The sequence below is a fragment of the Mixophyes fleayi genome, chromosome 3 (genome assembly GCF_038048845.1).
Source record: "Mixophyes fleayi isolate aMixFle1 chromosome 3, aMixFle1.hap1, whole genome shotgun sequence".
NCBI classification, from domain to species: domain Eukaryota; kingdom Metazoa; phylum Chordata; class Amphibia; order Anura; family Limnodynastidae; genus Mixophyes; species Mixophyes fleayi.
This window is the reverse complement of record NC_134404.1, coordinates 344414127-344439950: the sequence shown is the minus strand read 5'-3', so window position 1 is coordinate 344439950 and position 25824 is coordinate 344414127. Positions and strand designations below refer to the sequence as shown.

General features: G+C 42.6%; 1 protein-coding gene across 2 annotated transcripts in view; it reads right to left on the bottom strand.

Annotated features, from left to right (window-relative positions):
• ZFAND3 (zinc finger AN1-type containing 3) overlaps positions 1–25824 on the bottom strand; it is a 132956-nt gene that overhangs the window by 42835 nt on the left and 64297 nt on the right. Inside the window, exons 1-2 of one of the 2 annotated variants that reach the window (XM_075204450.1) lie at positions 5815–6026; positions 2655–2834 (exon numbers count right to left, since the gene is read on the bottom strand). In XM_075204450.1, the coding sequence (XP_075060551.1) occupies positions 2655–2834; positions 5815–5827 (193 nt within the window). In that variant the 5' untranslated portion in view covers positions 5828–6026. Of the gene's footprint in view, positions 1–2654; positions 2835–5814; positions 6027–25824 lie in introns of those variants that run through there. The other variant, XM_075204451.1, reaches the window with a different exon arrangement.

Sequence of the window (25824 nt, the reverse complement as noted above, 5' to 3'; positions counted from 1 at the left end):
CTCAGAGAGAACAGAATCAGCGATCACTGCTCTGCAAGGCTCAGAGAGAACAGAATCAGCGATCACTGCTCTGCAAGGCTCAGAGAGAATAGAACCAGCGATCACTGCTCTGAAAGGCTGAGAGAATAGAACCAGCGATCACTGCTCTGCAAGGCTCAGAGAGAATAGAACCAACGATCACTGCTCTGCAAGGCTCAGAGAGAATAGAACCAGCGATCACTGCTCTGCAAGGCTCAGAGAGAATAGAACCAGCGATCACTGCTCTGCAAGGCACAGAGAGAATAGAACCAGCGATCACTGCTCTGCAAGGCTCTGGCAGATAGAATGCACCTACAGATACACCGATGAAATAATTACACAAACATACAATTTCAGGATCATGGCCCATTAAATCGTACTTGGAAGTGAACTAACTGCAGAACAAATCAAATTCTTGAAAAGGAACAAAATGATGGCGCACATTTATAAATTAAAATGATACCAGTCTCATGTGGAGAGTAAGAACAGACTGATAGCAGAGAAGGTGGATGGTGTGAAAGTAACTCATTGTCCATCTGTTACTTAATTATCTCTGAAAAACAACGCAGGTCCCTTAGTCCCTGTCCAGAAACTAACACAAGATGTCCACTAAATTTGGAAATGTCTCTGTCTACAGAACTTACCTGATCAGTAGGATCTGCACTGTGTGTCCCACTGCCTACATCATATATTGTATACAGAGTTATTCCACCAGGGGGCACTCCACATAATTACTGCACTAATGAGTTAATCACGCCTCATCATTAACATCATAACTGGTGGTGACGTCCAATGAGCTGGGACTGCAGCATTGTTGGACAGGATCTATTAAAGGGGACAATGTAAGTAAAACATATTTGGGTGTTTTGTACCAGTACATGTAGGGTAATGTTTGGTATCTAAGTTTACAAATGCCAGATATCGCTCCGAGTCAATCTCTCTGCGTCTAGGGTCCTGCGCAGCTGGAGGTCTCTTCGTGCATTTACCCCATAATCATGTCTCGGGCACCGTAAAGACACTGAGTGCTTCCAGAACAGTGAGAAGAGACCAGAGAGAGAAGCTGCTGCGGTAACTGCAGATTCCAGCAACATACCGAGAAGAGTTATGGAAGTTTCCAAGCTGCACTCCCTCCGGAGAACAAACAGAGGGCACTATGTGAGTGGCACTGCCCCTCTCACTTGATTTTAAGGGGATGACACCCGGAGGCGTTTCCTCCTCTCTGGGTGGCTTATTTCCATATTTTTCCAAAGCTTGTAAATCTCCCCAACCATGGTAGATGCATACCCCTCCTCAACTGTCCCAGGAATAGGTGGATCTTACATGGCACTGGGAAGCGGGTATGGTTGGTTGGATTAGGACAGATTTGGGGTAAATTAGTAGTGTGGTTTGTACTGGGCTTGTTTTATCTAGATAAATATTGAACGGTACATGGCTGGGGCTTTATGTAAAGGGCCCTGTGCGCCTGGTTAACCTCCCAGGGCGCCCGATTACCCGCTCTGGGTGCGGCTGTACGGGGCGCATGATTACCCACTCTGGGCGTCTGTCTTCCTACTGACGTGGCTTTTATGCAGATGCCATCAGCAGAACGAAAGTCTTGTATCAGACATTTCATCCAAGGAAAATAGATAACAACTCTTCCCTCCTTAATGATATGTGATGCTGGCCACACACTGCCAAATCGTAGCCCAAATCTACTGCTCGGCACAATCCTGGGCCATCCCAGCAGCACAGGGACATGTAACATGGCATTCTGTCCTTTCTTGTGCATTTTTATAAATATTTTAATCATGTATAAAGCAGATGTGTAACAATATCCTTCTGTTACATTGTAACCATCATCATCATCATCATCATTTATTTATATAGCGCCACTAATTCCGCAGCGCTGTACAGAGAACTCATTCACATCAGTCCCTGCCCCATTGGAGCTCACAGTCTAAATTCCCTACTATAGACACACACTCACACAGACACAGACAGACAGAGAGGGAGAAACTAGGGTCAATTTTTTTTTTTTTTTTTTATTTTTTATTGCAGCCAATTAACCTACCAGTATGTTTTTGGAGTGTGGGAGGAAACCGGAGCACCCGGAGGAAACCCACGCAAACACAGGGAGAACATACAAACTCCACACAGATAAGGCCATGGTTGGGAATTGAACTCATGACCCCAATGCTGTGAGGCAGACGTGCTAACCACTACGCCACTGTGCTGCCCACAAAATTGACCCGTGTGTGTGTGTGTGTGTGTGTGTCTGTGTGTGTGTGTGTGTGTGTGTGTGTGTCAGGGAATTTAGACTGTAACCTTCAATGGGGCAGGGACTGATGTGAATAAGTTCTCAGTACAGCGCTGCGGAGTCAGTGGCTCTATATATATATATATATATATATATAAATGATGATGATGATGATGATAACATGCTTTAGATGAGACGTAGGCAAAGTGTGGCTCTACAACCAGTAATCTGTCATCTGAGTGGGGGCAGCAGTTTAAGGTGTGAGTGCTGGTGTAATGTCCTAATCTGTAGCCAGCACGTAGGCACCTGTTGTAGAACTACAAGACTCAGCATGCTGAGAGCCACAGACTGAGCTAGCTTGTACATGTCAGGTAATGATACATTAGTAAGATCTCCTTACATTCCTCGTCACTGGGGGAAGCTACATTCAGGTCTGTCGAGAGTTGCTGGCTGGCACTACTGCTCTGCGAGGGTATCGAGGTATTTCCGTTGTCGCTGCTTATCTCGCTGGGGAATAGGTCTGATTGGCTGTTGCTTGTGCTGGGGGCGGAGTCATCGTCTGGCTGCTTCTTTTGGAAATCTGTGGAGGGAAAAATAATTTCTGTTATAAGTAAATCGCCCTTCGCCCTAATTCTGTACGTCACAGCCATAATGACCAGAGACACAGTGTTCATCAAGAAGGGTGTCCTAAACGTGTTATACTATAATACAGCCAAACCTCGTATTTGTATACAAAATACTGAGCTTGCCGTGTAGACTAAATTGAGGTTCCTGTCTTACCGGGGTGATCACTTGTTCATTATTTCACATAATATATATATATATTTGCAGGCCATCATCTAACCTAAGGACAGTTTTTAGGATCAGTTGAAATGACAGACAAGGGTGTTCGCTCCTATAAACAGGTATAAAAAGCTCAGTCTCCTGGGAAGCAAAGATGAAAGCACAACTTGTTGGGGGAATAGATCAATTCAGCAGAGTTGCACTAAACAGCAGATTCTGGATGCAGGACTCCAGGCTGGAGCTTTCTGGGTGGTAGCCTAACGCCATGATTCAAATCAGAATGTGACCCATGAATGGGTCATTTCTACACTTGGTTTAACTTTTCATTTTATTTCTAATCTGTCATATGGCAGCTTAATAAACCACAATAATATAACATTTTATATTTATTCTTATAAGATTTATATATTTACTCCAGTTTCCTCCCACACTCCAAAAACATACTAGTAGGTTAATTGGCTGCTATCAAAATTGACCCGTGTGTGTGTGTGTGTGTGTGTGTCTGTGTGTGTGTGTGTGTGTGTCAGGGAATTTAGACTGTAACCTTCAATGGGGCAGGGACTGATGTGAATAAGTTCTCAGTACAGCGCTGCGGAGTCAGTGGCTCTATATATATATATATATATATATATATATATATATATATAAATGATGATGATGATGATGATAACATGCTTTAGATGAGACGTAGGCAAAGTGTGGCTCTACAAGTGCCACCAGGCTGTGTGTGGCAGGGTATGATGTACCACAGCTGTAGAGACACGAGAGGCTGAAGCCTGTTGTAGATAAAAGTCTTAAGCACTTCCTGAGACTGCACACAGAAAGGAGAGACCTGTGAAAGACAAGAGAGCCGTGTCCCAGCCGTGTGCAATCAGCGGTGAGGTGAGAAGTGGCACTTTACCAGCCAGTATAAGAAAGATCGAGAGCTGCTAATAATTGACTTGTTTCAATTGAACTAGAAGCGCGAAAAATACTACAACACAAGCAAAATGCCCGGGTGTAAAATGACAGCGGTTTTAAAACGGATTAAAGACACTTAAAAGTCACTTGTGACTATAGATCCCATTTGGATTACCACCCACTGTATGGTGTATTGTAGGGTGCAAAATAAGAGCTGACCACGGCCAAAGAGCAAGAGGGCAACCGGTTACTACTCCCATGTGTGCTGGCATTAGGACAATGTGAGAGCTATATAGAAACAATGTGACCTAAGGGTCTGTAGGATACTTGCATTCTAGAGATAACAGAGCCACAGGCAGAGACTGATTCACAGTACTGAGAGAGTTACATTGTAATCATAGGGAACGGCAAATTAAAAGAAACCTTAAATTATCATTTTGGGTGCTAAATATGTGAACCTGGCTGTCCGAACAGGCAGACCACCTAAACATACTGACCCTGGGTCTTCCGCATCTAAGTCCCTGAACTCCACACTTAGCAGGTTGTTTTACTTTTCATTTAACAAAAAAATGTTTCCCCTATAAAACTAAATATGAAACCGCTAAGCATCATTTTGGAGACTCTTCCCCTTTCCCTGCCAGTCTTCCTAATGAGCCACTACGGCGATAATATTGCATTTCCTTTTCATTACTGTACTGTACTCTGCTGCCAAAAGGTTAAGAACTTTGGTTTAAATAATAAAATGAACTCAACAATGTGAGAAATTAAACCTGACCTTCTAAAAGACCGAGGACAATAAAACCAGTCCCCACATGGAAGAAGCCTTAGTATAACGGATCATTTCTCTGAGTGACCGTGACGATGGGTGGGAAATGCATTACAGCTTATGGGGGCTGAGCTCTGAGAATCGGGGTGTCCTATCTGTAACTCAGTGCTCAGCAGCAGAACACACACTACGTCCGGTAGATAAACCGTCAATGGGATTGTAGCCTGGTTTCATTACAACCTTCTCTTTCCAACTTATTCTCATGTGCATGTGTGTAAGCTACTTTACAATGTGTACAAGCTTTGAGCCAAGAAATAGAAAAACACGTGGCCAACTATAATCAACTAGGACACAAAGCTCATTTATATATACTGCAAAACTACGTCACCGGCTGGCCAGCACACACCGCAGGGCCACGTCACCGGCTGGCCAGTATACACCGCAGGGCCACGTCACCGGCTGGCCAGCACACACCGCAGGGCCACGTCACCGGCTGGCCAGCACACACCGCAGGGCCACGTCACCGGCTGGCCAGCACACACCGCAGGGCCACGTCACCGGCTGGCCAGCACACACCGCAGGGCCACGTCACCGGCTGGCCAGCACACACCGCAGGGCCACGTCACCGGCTGGCCAGCATACACCGCAGGGCCACGTCACCGGCTGGCCAGTATACACCGCAGGGCCACGTCACCGGCTGGCCAGCACACACCGCAGGGCCACGTCACCGGCTGGCCAGCACACACCGCAGGGCCACGTCACCGGCTGGCCAGCACACACCGCAGGGCCACGTCACCGGCTGGCCAGTATACACCGCAGGGCCACGTCACCGGCTGGCCAGCACACAACGCAGGGCCACGTCACCGGCTGGCCAATGCAGAGTCAAACTTTATCAGTCAGGTAAGAAAATAGCATTGGTGAAAGCAGCATATAATTCATGTAACACGTATGTGCTCTTAGACATGTCTGTAGTTAGAGGGCAGAATCCTGGGCTTTAATGAATATTCATGGGAAAACAAAATGGACCTCAACAAATAGAGGGTATATATTAATTTCAAAAGTTGAAGTCTCTCTTAACAGAAGAGGGGGTCGGAAGCACCATATAAATTACCAGCTATTTCCATAAATTAATATCCTGTGACTCTACACATGGGACACGGTCCTATTTCACAGAGATACTGCATCAACAGTCCTCGGCTATGGAAATAGAAGAGATACTTCTGGTCCCAAACTGTCAGGTAACATCCTTCATCTTCAGCCGGCCGCCGCCGCCGTCGAGCAGAGGAATTCATGGAGGGAAATTTCCATAGGCTCATGCATCAAAATGTCAGAAACACGAGGTAGAAAGAGAAACTGACCTATATTTGTGAACCCAAAAGGTCAGTGCTGATAAAATGTTCTCAGTGAGGGCGGCAGCTCTACAGACGGAGAAGATAAAGACGTATGTGGGGATTATATGGAATACACCAGAATGGAAGCAGTATCACGTATCCAGTAAATGACTCCTCTCTGCCTTAGATATAACTGTGTGTACTGATTATCATCAGTGACGGGACAGCCACACAGAGCCAGGAGGACAGGAGACGTTCCTGACGGTGAACATGGGATCATTCAGTACAACACACAATGTCATCTCCCGGCCACTGTGAATTTCTGATGTTAAACTCCCTCCAATTAGATGAAGAGCTATAAAGTACATCCTACAGCACCAGGATGTAAAGTTTTATGATACAGGCAAATTCCACATATAAATCATTAATAACAGAGCTGAGCATCGAGGGTGGATCTGTCTGAGGCTGTTACAGCCAGGAAGCTGGCAGGTCAGGTGACAGTGACACATTGTACGCACAATGCGTCATTTATAGGGAAATACGGCTACAGAACCGTCCCCTCCTACCTGCTACACAAGGCTCCTCTCAATTTACTACTGAGGGTACCAACTTAACTGATGTTGTAAAGAACACTCTTCACATCATTTAGGCAAAGTACAGATGTAACAAGTATTAAATTAATGCCAGGCAACGGATGTCATTTTGTAGCCCATACAGTACGACTTATAGTGAGCATAGTCAAAGTGTTCCTCATCGCGATCAATAGATATTTATATGGAGGTCCGCTTGAATCACTATATTTATATATATATTTATACACACATATATACATACTGTCGAAGTCAGCAAATTGGATAAAGTCATTTCAATTAATATCGAGCAAACTTTGTTGTCTGTCTGAAATTATGCGTAGAGCACGCTACGGCGTGGAAGGGCGTGTCCAGCCGCAACACGTGGCAATAACAGTTTTTACACACATTCACACGAACACACACATTTGTAATTAGCACACATTAATAGTAGTTGCAACACATAGTTATTCATGTCAAAACATAGCAGTATTTATGTTTAATAAGATGAGATATATGCATTTTAGTGAAACCCAAGGTTCAGGTTGCAGGAACTGTGTCATGTTTAGTATAATTTTAATCCCCTATTCACCAGCAGTTGTACGGTTCATTCGCCGAAGAGATCGCACATTGCATACTCTATAGTTAGTGATGTTAGGGAATAAATGTTTAAAGTGATACCAACTATAAAATGCTAATAAACTAGTTGAAACTGGATTCTTGGCGGGAAAGTCGGAGCACATCCCCTGGAGAGATGACCCCCACATTTGGATATTTTGGTTTGAACTGGCCTATGACGTGCAGTACACTGGACCTTCCTGAAGCCTGGACCAATAGAAGCAAGCCACATCATCTGCATTGTTTTACTGTATTTCTGACTGTATATAAGCAGGGGCTCTGGGCTTAGTGACCAGTCTTCCTTGACCACAGCCTTAGGACTTGATTGACTGTTCACTGGATCCAGAGCGCCTGCGATAAGTAACGGCTGTACTTATTATTATTTTGCTTGAATTATTCTGCTACTTTTTGATAATAAATTACTTTGTGCTTTGGAAACATAAATCGAGATTTGAATCGTTATTGGATAGCGACAAAACATGCATAGAAATACACACACACACGTCCTGTCAATGACCTATCACCATTTAACATTCCCGCCTTCAGGTCTTTGCCCACCCGCCCAATCAGAATCGCCTCCAACCTCGAATCTTTCAAATGCTCCCTCAAAATTCAGCATTTCATGCTCGTCTACCTGGCTGTATCCTACACAATTTCCTCCTCTCGCTTCACCTACCCCTTCCCCTGGCTTCTGTCCACCACTACCCTAAATGTCTTAATGACAACGCTCACAAGTTTGTCCCTCTCTACCTGCTAATCCTCATTGCAACGTGTCCTGTGTCCTACTTGTGACTTCTCGTGCAGTTACTTTCTCTATAGTCTGTAGTATTGATTGTTACTGACTTTCTCTTACTGATCTGTATATTTTTCTGCTTATATCTTGCTGACTGTGTGGCGGCATATAAATCAAATATGACTATTGATGTACATACATACATATACACACACACACACACATATATACACACACACACACATATACACACATACACATACACACACACATATATATATATATATACACACATACATACATACATACATATACACACACATATACACACACACACACACACACACACACACACACACACATATACACATACACATACACACACACACACACACACATATATATATATATACACACATACATACATACATACACACACACACACACATACACACACACATATATTCCAGGCATCAAGTCTAATAACTACAATAATAATGTTTGGATCTATCCGCAGTGTCAGTTCAGGCACCAAGTTATCATCCTGGATACACAAATGTACTATATCTAATATTCCGCACAGTGCATCCTCAGGCCCTTGTATCACACTCTGTAAGGTGTAATTACACACTACACAACTAGATGACACGTGTTATTCCTGCCAGGGGCTGTGTCTGTATAACACTGATACCTACAGATGTCTGCATAAAGGACCATGAGAATTGGGCCCGCAGATCTGACCGAGGAAGCAGATTCATCAAGTAAGGGGCCAATTGCAGCTTTTCCAGCTAAAATCTCCTTTGTTACTATGCAAATCCCTTCCCAAGTGTGCTCTCCAGAAAGACCTTTATACCGGAATAAAGCGAAGCCCTTTCATTTAGCAAAATCCCTTCCTGGGAGAATTGAAGCAGCGCTATTAGTACAAATCCTCTGTACAGAAGACAGCACGCAGGAAATAAGACGGTTTCTCTTGTTGTATGGAGATTATGCACCTTGTTCATCCAACCACACAGATCATAGGACGGTATATCAGAGCTGACCCGGACACTTAATGCTGAAACAGGGGGAGAATCTCCATGAATGTAACCGCAATGTGTGGTCCACGGGCTTAACAGGAAACACAACAGTCCTGATATGGGAAAGAATCAATATTTATAGAGCACTTGAAAGGTAGAAGGAGGGTGAGCGACAAAATGCAACTTATTTGAAATAAAAACAAAGAAAACTTTTACAATCACTGCTGCAAAGAAACTTTAAAGTAAGATTGGACCAAGAGGTTCCTAAGCACATGTAATAATTTAATGCAGCGCGGAGTTATAAATATATATTGAGGGGAACACCATTCCCCGTGTGAGCAGTGCCCAGCAATTTGTAAGTAGGAATCGGGTCTAATTAAAATCAGATTCTCGCAGGTGCTGGGAGAGATCTGTCAGGCAGCTTATTTGAATGACGCACAGGATGGGAATATTTTAATAAAATTAATTCTGTAAACAAATCACCAGCACAAGTCGGCTGACAGCGGACATTATGCAGAGCGTCTATACATTTAGGGAACATTTTCCCCAGACAGCTCAGACACAGAGCGATGTCTGGAAGTGTCCCCAGATCAGAACCAGCGCTGTCCAGGTTCTGACAGTGGCGCTGAAACACCAGGGGATTACTGTGCAACTTTATAAAGCACCCACATATTACACAGCGCTGTACAATGACATGCACCAGAAGGTAATGACGACGCTGCCCCTATGAGCCTACAATCTAAGATGTGGAGTACAGTGGACACACAAGGTATATGGGGGGGATGTACATGGCAGCACGTTACACATTCAGTATTTACCTTTACTGATAATGTAAACAGGGGTTTAATTTATGTCCTAAATATAAAAAAAATATTTCTTGACAGGTAATCAAGAAAACCCCCCAGGGGGAGATGCATTAAATTACCAATATAAACAGCGTGAACAAGAAGCTTATTCAATCTATACGTCCAATCCGTCCGCCCTCCAGCAAGAAGGGATCAATTGAATTTATTCCCATTTAATATTCCCGGTATGGATATACAATGTTATTCCTGCCTATAATATCCGGCACGTCCAGCTGCCTGGAGTCCTGACATTGGTGATGGATATTATCAGTATTTGTATATTCAGGAAGACGAAAACCAAGAATGTTTATTTGTATGAAAATGTTTGTGAGAACAGTAATAAAAGTGAAGGTTACCGGAGGGCACAACATGGTCATTAACCCCCTCACCACCGCACTGGTCAAACATAACTTTTCAAGAGGTCAAAATTGATGGATAATAATGTAAATATCACTATGTAACAGACACAGTTTATACATAATGTGAGTCCTGTCTACCATCTGCTATAATCAGGTACACCCCAATAATAAGGGGTCTGGTTGGTGTAAATCCCAGCGCATAGACCTATACTGGTGCTTATTCCAAACCACAACTCAGCCCTGTATGTATCTAGTCTGCCAGTAATCAGGAATATTACTAGTTATAATCTCTGTAGGGTCAGCTTCACCTTCATAGCACTGTATATTACTTGTATCATGGTGTCTCCAATGTACAGTGCTGTATAGTATGTCAGCACTAAAGGATCATAAATAAAGAATAATAATATGAGATCACATACACTACAAACCATAGATTTATACTCCCGGGGTGACAAGAGTCAGATGACTCTCCTTATTCTGACCACTGTACATGAACTACTGACCATTCCTCTGTTATACTATGTATCCTGTATTATCATGCTGATGTGTGGCCACTGCAGAGCCCACTTTGTCCACTAGAGGGACAGGTGACGTTTCTAGCATAGTAGCTTATAGTAACATTGCTGTAGTGAGATACAGGAATATATTCAGCTGTTTCCAGGGTAGAGATCTCTCACTCCCTCTGTCTGTTCCTATCAGCCTCCTTAGCATAGCACACTATGCCCACTCTGGGGGCAGCCTCTTACCAGCCACATGTCTGCAGAACATGCCACCAGACCCTGGCCTCTCACCCGCCGTGTCCCACATATCGATAGTCCCTGTATATCCGCAATATTTCCAGCATATATCCAGGATGGAGCCGGGACATATAGTTTCCATGGGACATATTTAACAAATAATGATAGTGCACTTACCATTAAAAAAACATCCCACTGTGCCCCTCGCATATTTAAGAAAGGTGCATCGCAGCAGATGTCGTGGAGTTCTGCTGCTTTGCATTACTTTTCATTTTTTGGGAGCAGTCACCATTCTACAGTATGGCGACTGCTCCCGGCCGCAATCTAACAAGTTCCGAACAAACATTTTTTTCGGAAACTTGTCATGTTAACGTACGTTAGCTGAAGCCTGCGTACATTATCATAAATGAAAAATGTCAGTGCTGTCAGCTGCTCCGAAGAGCAGAGCTGGACAGCGCATGTGTGGAGGGATCACATGATCCCTCCCTGTCAAATCACTGCTCGCTCTCTGCAACTATAGTTGCAGAGACAGATCGGAGATGTTTGTGCGCATGTGCAGGTCATCGAACTGCGCAATTGATCTATGAAGAGGAGCGAAGAACACCTGGAGGAGATCCGTGGACATCGCGTTCCGAAGAGGGGGGTAAGTGTGATTTTTTATCACAGAAACAGAAGTTTATCGGAACTGCTGTTTCTGTGATTTGTTTTTCATAAATTTGAGAAATAGTTCAATCCTTATCCATGCGATAAGGATTGATAACCATTTTTCATTTTTGCCGAACATTGATAATTGTGCCCCTATATCACATATATAAACGTTGGAAATATCTGTGTTTCTGTATTAATGTGGAAGGGATGATAGAGCAGACATAGAGACAGATCTCTGACTGAGGTATAGAACACGGAGCGGACAGTGTAACCTGGGCCGTACAGTCTAGCACCAGGTAGTATGGCAGGGAACTGTACTTTACATCGCTCTGGATATGAAAGACACAAAATACAGCTGTAACGTCGCTAGAGCTCCATCGCCACAGTCCGCTTCACCTAAAGCCAAATGTCGCCAATATAACTGTAGGTTTCACTGGTGGAATTTGGCCTTCGGTGTAACTAGTCCTCCCCCCAACCCCACCACACACAGAATAAACTGACCGCAGGCGTCCCAGCACTATTCATATATTGCACAAAATGCAGATTTAGAGCAGCTCTGTGAATGTCCTGGGCCCCTGCAGGATACAGGACAACAATCTGGATATGGGGTATTCCTGCGTGAGACACCCGTCCTCTAACTGCACAGACAACATCTCATCTAAGGCTCTTATTTCACAGAACACAGATAGTTCAAAATATATGCGGGTTTCAAAAAGCTTTGGGGGCTAAAGAAACAAAAACAAAAGAAGAATCACATCACAGCGCTTAAAGTGGAAGTAATAAATAAAAGTATTACTTAAGTTTATTGTTAGGCCAGGCTGGAATAGAACCAGCTATATATTATATATACAATAAACAAACACAACTTTAAAACAGCAAAGATCCAATCCCATGTAATAAGATCCACTTGCAGGTGATACTGTAACTTAGCTGAGAAACTTGAGAACACGGCTCCTGTACAAGACAAGTTCCTACACTGCTGTGGGGTACTAAGAAAAGGACATAAGTGTATATACGGAGCAGAGTATAACAGCTCATTACAGACCGGCACGGAAAGGGGTTTGAAGAATTAAACAAAAATCGTAATATAAATCTGTATTATGCTTTCTAGTACAATCTAATCAACACTGCAATGCCAAACAACAAGGACGATTGTAATGACAATCACAGCTTACAATGTAATACAATTGCCTATAATTGTGCTTTTATCCCCTCTCTCTGCTCGGCGCTTTCAATCCCTTCATTTAAATGAAAACATTTTGGAGAGGGGAGGCCGTCTGAGCGGAGGTGACCCCAGCACCTTCCACGCAGACCATTCACAATCATGGCCATTCAGCGGGTGGTTTTCACAGTCCTGTATGTCACACGTATTATTACAGTCACAGTATTATGTGACTGTAGGGGCGCCTGTCCTAAGACCTCCACAAGAATGAAGGGTCTTATAAATAGCAGAGAGCTTTCCAGATGTTAAATTGCTTAATAAAAAAAACAACCTACTACAACGATTAATGTATATTAAATATATCAATAAGACGCACATGTAAAAGCTACTTAATATTTACATTTTTATTCACTTATATAAGATGATCTATCTGACAGTTTTAAAAAAATAATACAAAACAATATATATGGGTTTAATCTTCCACTCCCTGTATTACTGTAGTGGTCAGTGTCTGTAACCTGCCCACTTCCAGGAACTGCTCGTTATATTCCGTCCTGTGGTCTAATACAGAAAAAAGACAACAGATAATGACATGGATGTCACAGAAACCATCTGCGGCAACATGCAGACTATGAGGCTCAAACAGAAAAGCTTTCTTACAAATTAATGCAATGAACATAACAGTGTCTCACATCCAAAGGGCTCATATACACAGGAACTGAAAAACAATGGCGTCTAAAATCACAGACAAAACATTGTCCTTGTCCACTCTGGAAGTGTTTTCTTAGAATCTCCCTACAGCATAATGTACCGTGTTACTGAGCGCTCCCATACACATCAATATATTATACCGGAGCATCAGAAGTGTGTTCTCAGAGCCTCCCTGCAGCATAGTGTACTATGTACTTACTGAGCTCCCATAGATCTCCATTATATTATACAGAGCATTAGAAGTGTGTTCTCAGAGCTTCCCTGCAGCATAGTGTACTATGTACTTACTGAGACCCATAGATCTCCATTATATTATACAGAGCAGTTGAGGTGTGTTCTCAGTGCCTCCCTGCAGCATAGTGTACTATGTACTTACTGAGCTCCCATAGATCTCCATTATATTATACAGAGCAGTTGAGGTGTGTTCTCAGAGCCTCCCTGCAGCATAGTGTACTATGTATTTACTGAGCTCCCATAGATCTTCATTATATTAGACAGAGCATTAGAAGTGTGTTCTCAGAGCTTCCCTGCAGCATAGTGTACTATGTACTTACTGAGACCCATAGATCTCCATTATATTATACAGAGCATTAGAAGTGTGTTCTAAGAGCCTCTCTGCAGCATAGTGTACTATGTACTTACTGAGCTCCCATATATCTCCATTATATTATACAGAGCATTAGAAGTGTGTTCTCAGAGCTGCCCTGCAGCATAGTGTACTATGTACTTACTGAGATCCCATAGATCTACATTATATTATACAGAGTATTAGAAGTGTGTTCTAAGAGCCTCCCTGCAGCATAGTGTATTATGTACTTACTGAGCTCCCATAGATCTCCATTATATTATACAGAGCATTAGAGGTGTGTTCTCAGAGCCTCCCTGCAGCATAGTGTACTATGTACTTACTGAGCTCCCATACACATGCACTGTATTGTACTGGAGTGTTACCCCTTGTGAATGCGGTCTGCCACAGGTTCTTCCGGTGTGGAGCAGCACAGAGAGACATGGCAACATGGACTGCAGCTCAGGGGAGAGTCCTCCAGGTAACCAGGGCCTCGAAATACAATATAGATGGGCACTTCAGGCTGCCAGAAGTAAGGCCACCTACGCCTGAGCTGGAAGCCATATGGTCACAAAGGCAGGTGGCCAAGCTGGACAAGAAGCCTAAACTCTTTCGGCTGCACAGATCGTATGAGTGGAAGATGGCCGCATACACTGAGGACGGTCAGGGTGATCCTGAGTGAATTTATATCTGTTTCAGATGATTATTAGGTTGGGCTGATTTTGAGGAGAAATATGTTGCCCAATTGTAAAGCACTGCGGAATATGTTTGTCGCTATATAAAAAAATGATGATGATTATTGGTACAGCTGCCCGATACTGCGGCTGTTGCTGCAGCTGGTGGCTGGTGCATCGCAGTGTGTTTTCTGCATTAGTGAAGAACAAGAAAAAATCATTTATGGGGCCCTTAATATACAGGTAAAGACTTAACGTGGTACTTGGTCTGATCTACACACAATCTATGTCTGTTTATATCATGATGACAGGTCCATGTAATCCTAGAAGACTATATTTATGTATCATATACCACATATGTCTGTACTAGCCCATGCCTGTATGGAGAGGACAATGATCCACACAAGCAGAACTCATTAATCTCTCATAATTTTTCCATCTCATCTGAGAGGCTATTGAAGCAATCTGACTGATTTTCATTTCAGAACCAATTGTCTGAGTCAGCGTGAGATTATATTGGTTGTTAGGAGAACACTCCGTCCGTCTGCAGACAGAACGTCGGGCGTAGGGGTCTCCCTCAGAGAGGTCTGATACAATGTCGCAGTGACTTCTCCCCCGTTTCATTCCATTAATAAGAATCTCCACAGGGGGCGGCCGTGAAATAGAGATTTAAACCCCTCCACTCAGACTTGGGAAACAAACACAATTTCCAGCAACAGACGGCAGCAATTTTATTTAAAAAAAAATGTATTTATTTGTATTAAGTCACTGGCGGGATGTAGAATATCTGCAGGTTTTTCACATGATCGTATTAATACAGCATCATAGTCCCAATTATTACTGATAATACACTGTGTCCGGGCCATGGACAATAGATGTAGCAGAGAGGTACCGGCACTCAGCCATTCCTGTGCCTCCGTTTGAACACACCCAATCACAGGCCTGTGTTTGGCACTGGTAGAGCATGCTGGGGCTTGTAGTTTAAGATCACCTGGTAGACTCTATGGGGATTACAGAGGACAGGTACTAAAGCCAGCAAAGTCCCTATCTAGAAGATTATTTGCCAGACTAATAATTCCGGTATGTCAAAATGTTTCACATTTTGTTCCAATTATTGCCTTTAATATGTAAATCTGAAACCACAGGGAAATTTTTACTTTCATGCAATTATTGCAACCCCAGAAAAGTACCCACAATGGTAAAATATAGGTTTACTGACGGTCTGTGTAACATTGGTCCAGGGCACGGCCGTGGAGCCAGAGGTTTTTGACCTGACGCTACAGCCACAAAGCCACGCAGTGTCGTTATATACAGCAGCCATGCCCAGTATGGGATGCTGCCACATATGTACATATAAGCACACGGAGCATACAATATTATGTCATTGGAGAAACATTACACATGAAGCAGAGATACGTACCTCCTAATGCCTAGAGCAGAGTAGTGCCAAACTGCACAAGGTCACGGTAATCACGTTCAGTACCCATGGCCACCGTGACACAGAAAGTCACCGTCTCCGGCCCTCAGGCACTGGGGACTCATATGAAACCATTCTAATTCTTTTACATTCATCACCCGATACACGATGGATACAGTTAGTGCCCCAAAGGTTAAAAAAATAATCATACACCAAGTTAGGCCATTCAATTGTTGTGGAACTACTAGATCCAGCATGCCCTGCCACTTACCATACTAGCATGAGAGCCACAGGTGGCTTATGCATACTTGCCAACTTTTTGTATTTGGGGAGGGGAGGGCGTGCGGGGCTCCGAAATCGCGTCATTTTGGAACCCCATGATGTAATGACACAAACGCATCAGTTTACAGCGTGGGGCGGGGCCAAATGCAGCGATTCCTGGAGAATCGCTGCATTTTGTAATTCTGCCCACTACACTAGGAAGTGGGCAGATGCGGGAGATTGCCATACACACCCGGGAGTCCGTAAGACCCACCCGAAATGCGGGAGTCTCCCGGAATAGATGACAAGTATGGGCTTATGTCACCTGTACCTTACCATTCATTCTGTCATAATGTATAGCCGAGTATATATAATACTAATCCCCATGCCTGCTGCACCGGACCAGAGGACATTACCCTATCACCAACTGAACAACACTCAAAATTCCCCCACACGTCATCTATAGTGACAGATAGTGAGAAAGCACATCCCCCAGCCCCTCACACTGCACGACTAATAAGCACTTGGACCGCAAGGTGGAAGGGATCGGATCCCAGCAAGGGTAAAACTTGTGCAATGTAATTAGCTTCAACCCAACGCGTTTCATCCGTAAGTCAGGCTTTGACAAAGTCCATCATACAGGTGAAACGCATTGTCTGCCGATGATATTCCCACATACTCCAAAAAAGAGCTATAATCATTGTCTGAATGCAGCATCAGTGTGGGCAAGTTGCTCTCGGTTACATTTTCATTTCATATTTTCCATTTGGATCTACAGTCACAGCACAACTAATCTAGTTGCTTTTCCTCCTTTTTGCACTTCTACTATTTGTTTTATTACACAGAGCTCCTATGACTGAGCCACTGGGAGCATTACACGACAAATACAGGCATGTAGCAGTAAGTGTCATATGTGATATGTTCTGTTTTACACACAGCACCTGCACTCGTGTAATGAGGACGCCCAGGAGAAGTAATCAGCTCTGCAGTCAGGTCTCTCTTACGAGGTGAATGCAGGAAGCAGGGTAAAGAGAGCCCATGAGAACTGGCACCAGGGAGCTACTGCGACCCAGGGCCTGGCTGCTGTACTCTGTGACCTAACAGGGTTCAACTGTATGTGGTATCACTGCACCTAAAGCTGCACCAACTGTGAGTAAAACCTTACAAGGGTCTAAAACAAATCAAAGACGGGCGTAAGATGCAGCTACACAGAGCAGCCATTACCACGTACAGAGACAGACTTCTCCCACAGATCTATTGTAACATTACTTCACCGGTATCAGTTACATTGTATATCATAAACATATAATTAATGATATACAGTGATGCATTTGTATGTTTTCCCTGTGTGTGCGTTTGGTAGGGAATTAGATTGTAAGCTCCAGTGACTGATGTACATATTCTCTGTACAGCACTGTGTAATCTGGTTGGCGCTATACAACTGTGAGAGCATTTCTAGGTTCTCAATGATGATGGTAACAATAATATGTGAAGGAGTTAAAAATCTTGGTATTTGCCTTAAAAATACATTCGGTGTATTCACCAGCTCCAGCCTTGAACTATCTCAAAGACCCCGGATGGAGGCCTAGGACATGGGATGATGGATGATGAGGACATTGGGAGTACTGGCTCCAGTGAAAGTTGATAAGAACCCATAAAAGTGACATAAAGAGAACTAACTAGCTTTGTCAGAAGATTTATATTTACTCAGGAAAATATCAATCATGTGTTTCTGCTCTATAACCAGATCAAAAGCTTTTTCATGTATAAATGTATGCCAGAAATAAACGAGCACAGTTCAGTATACATCTTGACATTGGCATGTCTGTGTCTTGATTACTGATCTCCTGGTTAACCAGCATCTTATCTCACTGATATCTGAAGGGACTTGATAAAGGAGAGGTAAAATTACCCCAACATTACGTGGGGGCTCGTCCGGGATCTCGGACAACCTATACAGATGACAAATAACGCTTGCAGCACCAGCTAGAATCATGGACAGCTCAAACCCGTACGGTGAGTAAATTCAGCTGTGATTTTTTTCCACTGATTTACTCTCTGTCCAGCATTCTTGTTGTGTGTCTAAAAGCTGTTCATCTGTATATGGTAAGAGAGATTTCCTGAACCCAGATATCTGTTTGAGAGCATAAAAAGCGCTAACTATATGGTTGAATTTAATATATGTCAAAAGTACTCATGATTGTATTTGAACAATTCATTTGGTTATTGTTCAGACTGTTCATGTGCTGTTATACTTAGAAAGCATTCTGATGATACTGTTCTACACTGGAAGCTGTAATTGATAGAACTGTTTTTGAATGTGTTGTGGATGCAAAGCAATATTATTGTATGCTAAATGTGCATTTAAATAAGGATATATATTGCAGCAAAATATAGGGTATTTTTTGGTCTCAAGTGTTACTATATTGGCAAGTTAATCACATACCCTTTGAAGGGAAGCCTATCTGTCTGTACAGTATAAAGAAATTACCACCTGGGTTACGTAATGAAATTGTAAAAGGATATTCTGGTGATTACACAATTGTTATTATTTATTGTTTTTTGATTATATTTCTTTGTATAGTATGCAAATATTTTTCAGCCAGAATAGAAGGAATTAAGAGGTTTTTGAAGGGTGGTATTGAGGTATAATTCTCTGTAAAATACAGATAACTGCTATAAGAGTGCATGCGGTAAAGCAATCCAACAGTACAGTATATTCAGAAATTGATCAATTCTGAATACTAGGGTACACAGGGCTAGCAGGGTTGTTGGGTTATAAAACCCAACAAAGGTACAGGAATACAGAGAAGTAAAGAAATTTCTAAAAAAAAAAAAAAAAAAAAAATCAAAAAAAAAAATCGACAACAAATATTTAAAAACAAATATTTGACAGAGCAGGTTTCCCATTAGAGGGCACACTAGATCCAGAAAAGTGGAAAAGGTTTCAAAACACCAATAAAGCATGGCTAAGCAGAAAAGGACAAGTAGATGTGGTTAACATGTGGTATACAGTATCATTAGAGACGAGAAAAAAAAAAAAAGAATGCACACATAGGTACAGGTGTATTAGACATGCCACCTTATGCCTTATGTGGACCCTACAGCTCCACCGCAGAAACCAGACAATAGACCAGATAAACCACTAGTACCTCAACAGGCAGGTCACATAGTACAGTTAGCAGCACAAAAGGGGCATTCACAATTAGAAACTCATTCAGTGACCCCAGTGGACGCAGGTAACACTCCATCAATCACGTTTCAAACCCCAAGTCAAATCCATTCTCAGTCTGCTAATAATGAAATAAATGATTATCCTGAGAGACAGTGTTTGCAATGTGGAATCTAATGCACCTCCTTGTACAGATAATTCTTACAGGAAAATGTTTACAAGATACCAATGATGGTAAGCCGGTTGAAGGATCACAATATCAGTCCATTAAAGAGAAACAACAAATCAGAGGGTGAGAAGGAGAATAACATTGGAATAGCAGGTATTGCATTCTCACACTAATATGTATCCAGTCAGAATACAAAGGGTGCCTACCCCAAACTTTGATGCCAATACTGCCGAAGGTGCTAATAATAGGAGTGATGACTCAAATAATTAACAGCAGGGGTTAACAGCAAGCGCACCAGAAGGTGACAGGGGGGCCATTACTCATCCTGCACCCCCTGTAGAAGAAAGAAATACGTACAACAGTGGTATTGAATTTCTAGCCAGAGTACAATGGTGGTATCATAAACAAAAATTAAAAGCACCAGACATAACACAGAGAAATGATTCAGTAAGGATGTATTTGGCTAAATTAACGACCAGACAAAATGATGATGGTTTTTCTACAGAAACCCCAGATGGTCAAAGAATGTTGAAAACAAAGTTTTTGAATGGTTTAAAGAATGAGGTAAGAAGCCAACTCTTTACAGTCAGACCTGAGGCATTGTCTATGAAAATGTAATCTTTGCTACAGGTACTTGGAGGACTGGAGGACCAGGAAGCAGAAAAAAAGGGAAAGGAATGCCCAAAAGACTCCTCAGGTAACTGTACACCTGGTACAGGGAAAAGGAGCATGGCAAGTAAGGCAGCAGCCAAAAGGAACAGAAACAGTAAGTGCAAGACAAAGGAATCAAGGTGAGGACATGACTGGCAGATGTTTTTGATGTAAATTACCAGGTCACATGAAGAAGGACTGCAGGAAATACAAGAAATGGCAGCAGCAGCAAAGAGATGAAGATATGGCTCCCTGTTGTCATCACCTTGTCCAGTTCTTGTAAACACCTCTGAAGAAGGTAAGCTGCCTGGAACTACTGTCCAAATTACACTGCCCACTGGTCAATAATTGGACTGCCTAATTGACACGGGAGCAAGCCAAACAGTATTGAGACACGATAAAGTACCACAAGAATAAGTGACCTCAGATTATGTAAAAGCATCAGGGTTGACAGGACAGCCCATACACCTGAGGAAAAGTAAAAAAAGTGAAGATACAAGTAAACAAAGACTGTACTCCTGTCCCTATAGAGTTTCTCACTTCAAACACTTGTCCTGTAAATCTACTGGGTGCCGACATATTACAGTTAATGAGAGCATGCATTAAATACACCCCAGAAGGGATGGAATACACCAGTCAACTTCCAGACAACATATCTAATCAGGTAGAAGCAGCAGTACAGGTGTTTTTGATACAACCAAGTGCAAACACATCTCAAGATGAGGCACCATTACCACAGTGGCTGAAGGATGTACCTGAGAAAATATGGTCAAAGGGAAAAAACTGATGTGGGACTGTTAAAAGTTGCTCCGGTACAACTTATACTAAAACCTAACACACTACTAATATGTGTTAAACAATATCCTTTGACTTTGTTACAGAATAAAGCAATCACAAAACAATTACAAGAATACCAAGGCAAAGGTATAGCAAAGAAATGTCGATCACCTTTTAATACACCTTTATTCCCAGTCAAGGAAAGAGAACAGTAAGAGGGAGGAGCTCCCGAATTCAGGTTAATTCACGATCTCAGAGAAATAAATAAACGACTGGTTTGAACACACCCATTGTCCCAAACCCACATACCTTGCTGAACCAAATTCCTGTTACATCAATGTGGTTTACAGTTATAGATCTAGCAAATGCTTTCTTTTCTGTACCAATAACTAACGATTCACAGAAAATGCTGGCTTTACGCATGAAGGAACACAATACTGCTGGACCAGATTGCCCCAGGGAGGGGCCACCAGCCCTTCAGAATTCTCTGAAGCAATGTCAACTGTCTTACAAGGTTGGTTACCGCAATATCCTGAAACTACCTGACTATTGCAGTATGTTGATGACTTGTTGATAGCTGCTGATAGTGAACAACAGTGTAAAGAAGAAACGGTTTCTCTACTAACCTTTTTGGCCCAGCAGGACTGCAGAGTGTCCAAATCCAAGCTCCAAGCAGCACAGAAGGTAATTTTCTTAGGACACTGCATTTCATAGGGCACTAAACATCTGACGCCACAAAGAGTACAAGCGATACAACAGGTAAAAACACCTTTCAGCAGCCAGACTCACTAAGTACGAGGTAGCATTGTTAAGTGCTTCACATGTCACAATCAAACGGTGCACAGTATTAAATCCAGCAACATTGTTACCCCTAATGTATGAATCTCAAGATTCAAAAGGAGGGAATAATAGTGAAGAACAAAAGCCGTCAGAAGAAAGACATTGTGATAGTGAAGGTGATGACGATGAATTGGGTGAAAATATTAACCACAATTTTTATTTTTCACATGATTGCCTCGCTCTTATGGATATGGAAGCACAGACTCTTCCTTGTCTAACGCTGTGGATGAACTTTTTGTAGATGGTTCCAGGTATTATGATAACGGATCACCACTTACAGGATACGCGGTGACTACAGAAAATAAGTTAGTTGTTGACTCAGGACCACTACCATCGATACTGTCAGCACAAGCTGCTGAACTGATAGCACACCAAGGCATTGGAATATGCAGAAGGAACCACTGCCAATATCTACACGGATTCCAGTTATGCTTGGGGAGTGACGCAGGACTTTGGTCCAATATGGAAGAGCAGAGATTTCAAGACCTCTAGTGGGAACACGTTGCGCAGATGCAGAAGCAAAAAAAGGTGGCTAAGAGAAAGCCTGAAAGAGAAGTATACACAGTACAGAAGGAAATGTCTGACTACACTGATCTAAAAAAGTTTCAACAACAAACAGGACCATTGGAGAAAGAAAGATGGAAACGATTAGGAGCACAAGAAGATTGCGCTGGTATGTGGAAACTGAATGATAAACTTTTTCTTCCACAGGTTTTGTTCCCTCCCATGTTACAGATAGCTCATGGACAGCCACACCTGGGGAAGGAACAGATGACTAGCGTGGTCCATCACCATTGGATAGCTCCAGGATTCAATAAAGCTGCTACAGACTATGTTCAGGCCTGCTGGATCTGTGGAACTTCAAATCCAGGAAAAAGGGTAAAAACATCACAAGGTACAACTCCGAAAGCCTTTTATCCTTTTCAAAGACTACAGATAGACTATATACAACTGCCTAAATCTGGAATTTATGAATATGTTCTAGTCTGTACAGATCTTTCCAGTAAATGACCGGAGACTTGGTCAGTAGCCAAGGCAACAGCAAAAGCAACTGCGTAAAGACTGATTGGTGAGAGTGTGTGCAGGTATGGTGTCCCTGAGGTAAATGAATCAGATAGAGGTACACACTTCACAGGGGAAATAATACAACACATAATGACAGATCTAGACATACAGCAAGCTTTTCATGTGCCGTACAGACCACAGGTTAGTGGGCGAGTAGAAAGGTTGAATGGGACATTGAAACTGAAGATTCAGAAAATCATAGCTGAAATGAAATAAAATAAAAATAAAATAAACATGCCCAGAATGCCTGCCCCTAGCCTCGTTCAGTGTAAGAACTGTGCCAAATAGGAATAGCAAGCGGTCTCCTTATGAAATACTTTTTGGAACACTAACAAAGACAGGGTGTTATTATCCACAGCAATTACAACATAAACATGGAGATTTGACTAGCTATATGAGAAGTCTAACTGACCATTTGAACTATTTGTATGTTCTAGCATTTTCTTCACTTCCAGAATCTGATTCAGACCTACAGCCGCATAAGCTGAAACCTGGCGATTGGGTGTACTTAAAGAAACACGTGAGGAGAACTTTTGAACCGAGGTTCGAGGGTCTGTATCAGGTCTTGCTGACCACCCCCACATCAGTGAAACTCCAGAACCGAGACTCCTGGGTGCACGCATCACACTGCAAGACGACGCTGGTCACACTGGACACATAACCTAGATCTCTGTGATAACACAGACATAAGACCTGTTTGCCCACAACAAACTGCAGTATTTCAAACATGTATGTTGCAGCATAACACTAGTGTTTATGTATGGGCATTACACCCACTACTCATTATCACTGTGGTATTGATCATATTGATAGGATGGAACTGGTATATGTCATGTACGTTCAGAAAAGATATACAGAGATTACAGCAGAGGCATGAAGAAAAGATACTTTTTGAATAAACAGGGGCAGAAGTGCTGATATCTGTACTCGGTCCCGGGTGAATGGTGAAAGACCCTTGCTCACAAGAGACTGTACAAAATTAGTCTGGGCTGCGTTAGATGTCACCATTTCAGGCTTTAACATTTTTTACCTTTTATATATATTATTAAAAGGAGGGAGATTGTGAGAGCTTTTCTAGGTTCTCAATGATGATGGTAATAATAATATGTGAAGGAGTTAAAAATCTTGGTATTTGCCTTAAAAATACATTCAGTGTAATCACTAGCTCCAGCCTTGAACTATCTCAAAGACCCCGGATGGAGGCCTAGGACATGGGATAATGGATGATGAGGACATTGGGAGTACTGGCTCCAGTGAAAGTTGATAAGAACCCATAAAAGTGACATGAAGAGAACTAACTAGCTTTGTCAGAAGATTTATATTTACTCAGGAAAATATCAATCATGTGTTTCTGCTCTATAACCAGATCAAAAGCTTTTTCATGTATAAATGTATGCCAGAAATAAACGAGCACAGCTCAGTATACATCTTGACATTGGCATGTCTGTGTCTTGATTACTGATCTCCTGGTTAACCAGCATCTTATCTCACTGATATCTGAAGGGACTTGATAAAGGAGAGGTAAAATTACCCTAACACAACTAAACATAATAATGCAGCTGTCTGTAGAGAGGTTATAGTCAGTGACTAAATCCTTTAACGGAGAGAAGCAGAATCACATGAAAGCCAAAAACTAACCGAAGCACTAATGTACATATAAATCACTATATAACATCCATGTGTCATACATGATCAGCAGCCTATTACATGGAGTACATGTAATACATATATTATATTACATATCAATAGTACATATATTTTGGAAAGCAGCACTAAACAAACAGAGCACTTCTATCGGTTACTCTGCTGCAGTTATCCCACAACTACAGCACAATAGGAACATTACAGACACTCACAAGTGTAACAAGTGTCATTAATTCCAAACATTCTAAGTTGGAGCTGGGAAGAAGAAAAGCTTCCTGAGCGCCCGGCAACGCGAGCGCGGTTCATTAGTGTGAGCTGTAAATCCTCCGGTTACATGCTGGCAACAGTAACCATTCATGTGAAAATCAATAGGTTTTATGATGACTGAGAGAGCGCCAGGGACAGACCTCACATACACACAACAGACAATCTCCGACTACAGCAATCTGACCTGGCAGAGAGGTCACTCATCATTCATCTACACAGAACATGGACAGACCATAATAATCCACATTCTGATAGACAACCTATGGTTCACTAGCGGAACTACAAATCCCAGCATTTCCTGATAGCTGGAGAACAGTCACACGTCTGCCCTGAGTGTGGCATCACGTTGTATCTTACGCTGGGCTCTCCATGGGATCCCCATTCAAGCTGCTTACCCTGACCTCCACTGTAGGTGTGCCAGCCAGCCCGTCCACAGGACCCCTGGCAGCAGTTAGCACTGTGCCACCCTCAGTAGTCTATTGGGGTCTAATGTATGTGTAGGAGATGGAGGTGCCCAACTTGTGTACAGAGCCTCCGTCAGTGACATGTAATATAATTATTATTAATTAGAACCGTCTGATAACAGTTTCACATCACAGACACAAGAACTGTTTAGTGTGAAGTGGAGGATGTGCGATTTCTCACTTTCCATGGAGCCATTAGTAGAATTGGCAGATCCCTAACACAGCAGATGTCTGGTGTCACAATCACAAACACTGAGGGGACTGTCAGGATGGACGATACAAAGCGGATGAAGTTAATGCTGGTTAAAGTATATGTACAGCTACATTCACCTGCGTCATTTTATTGTAGCCCTAGGCTTGCCTGACAGTTATCAAAAGCATGTTCAATGCCTGTGTCCGAACAGTGGCCTAATCCAACCAATAAGA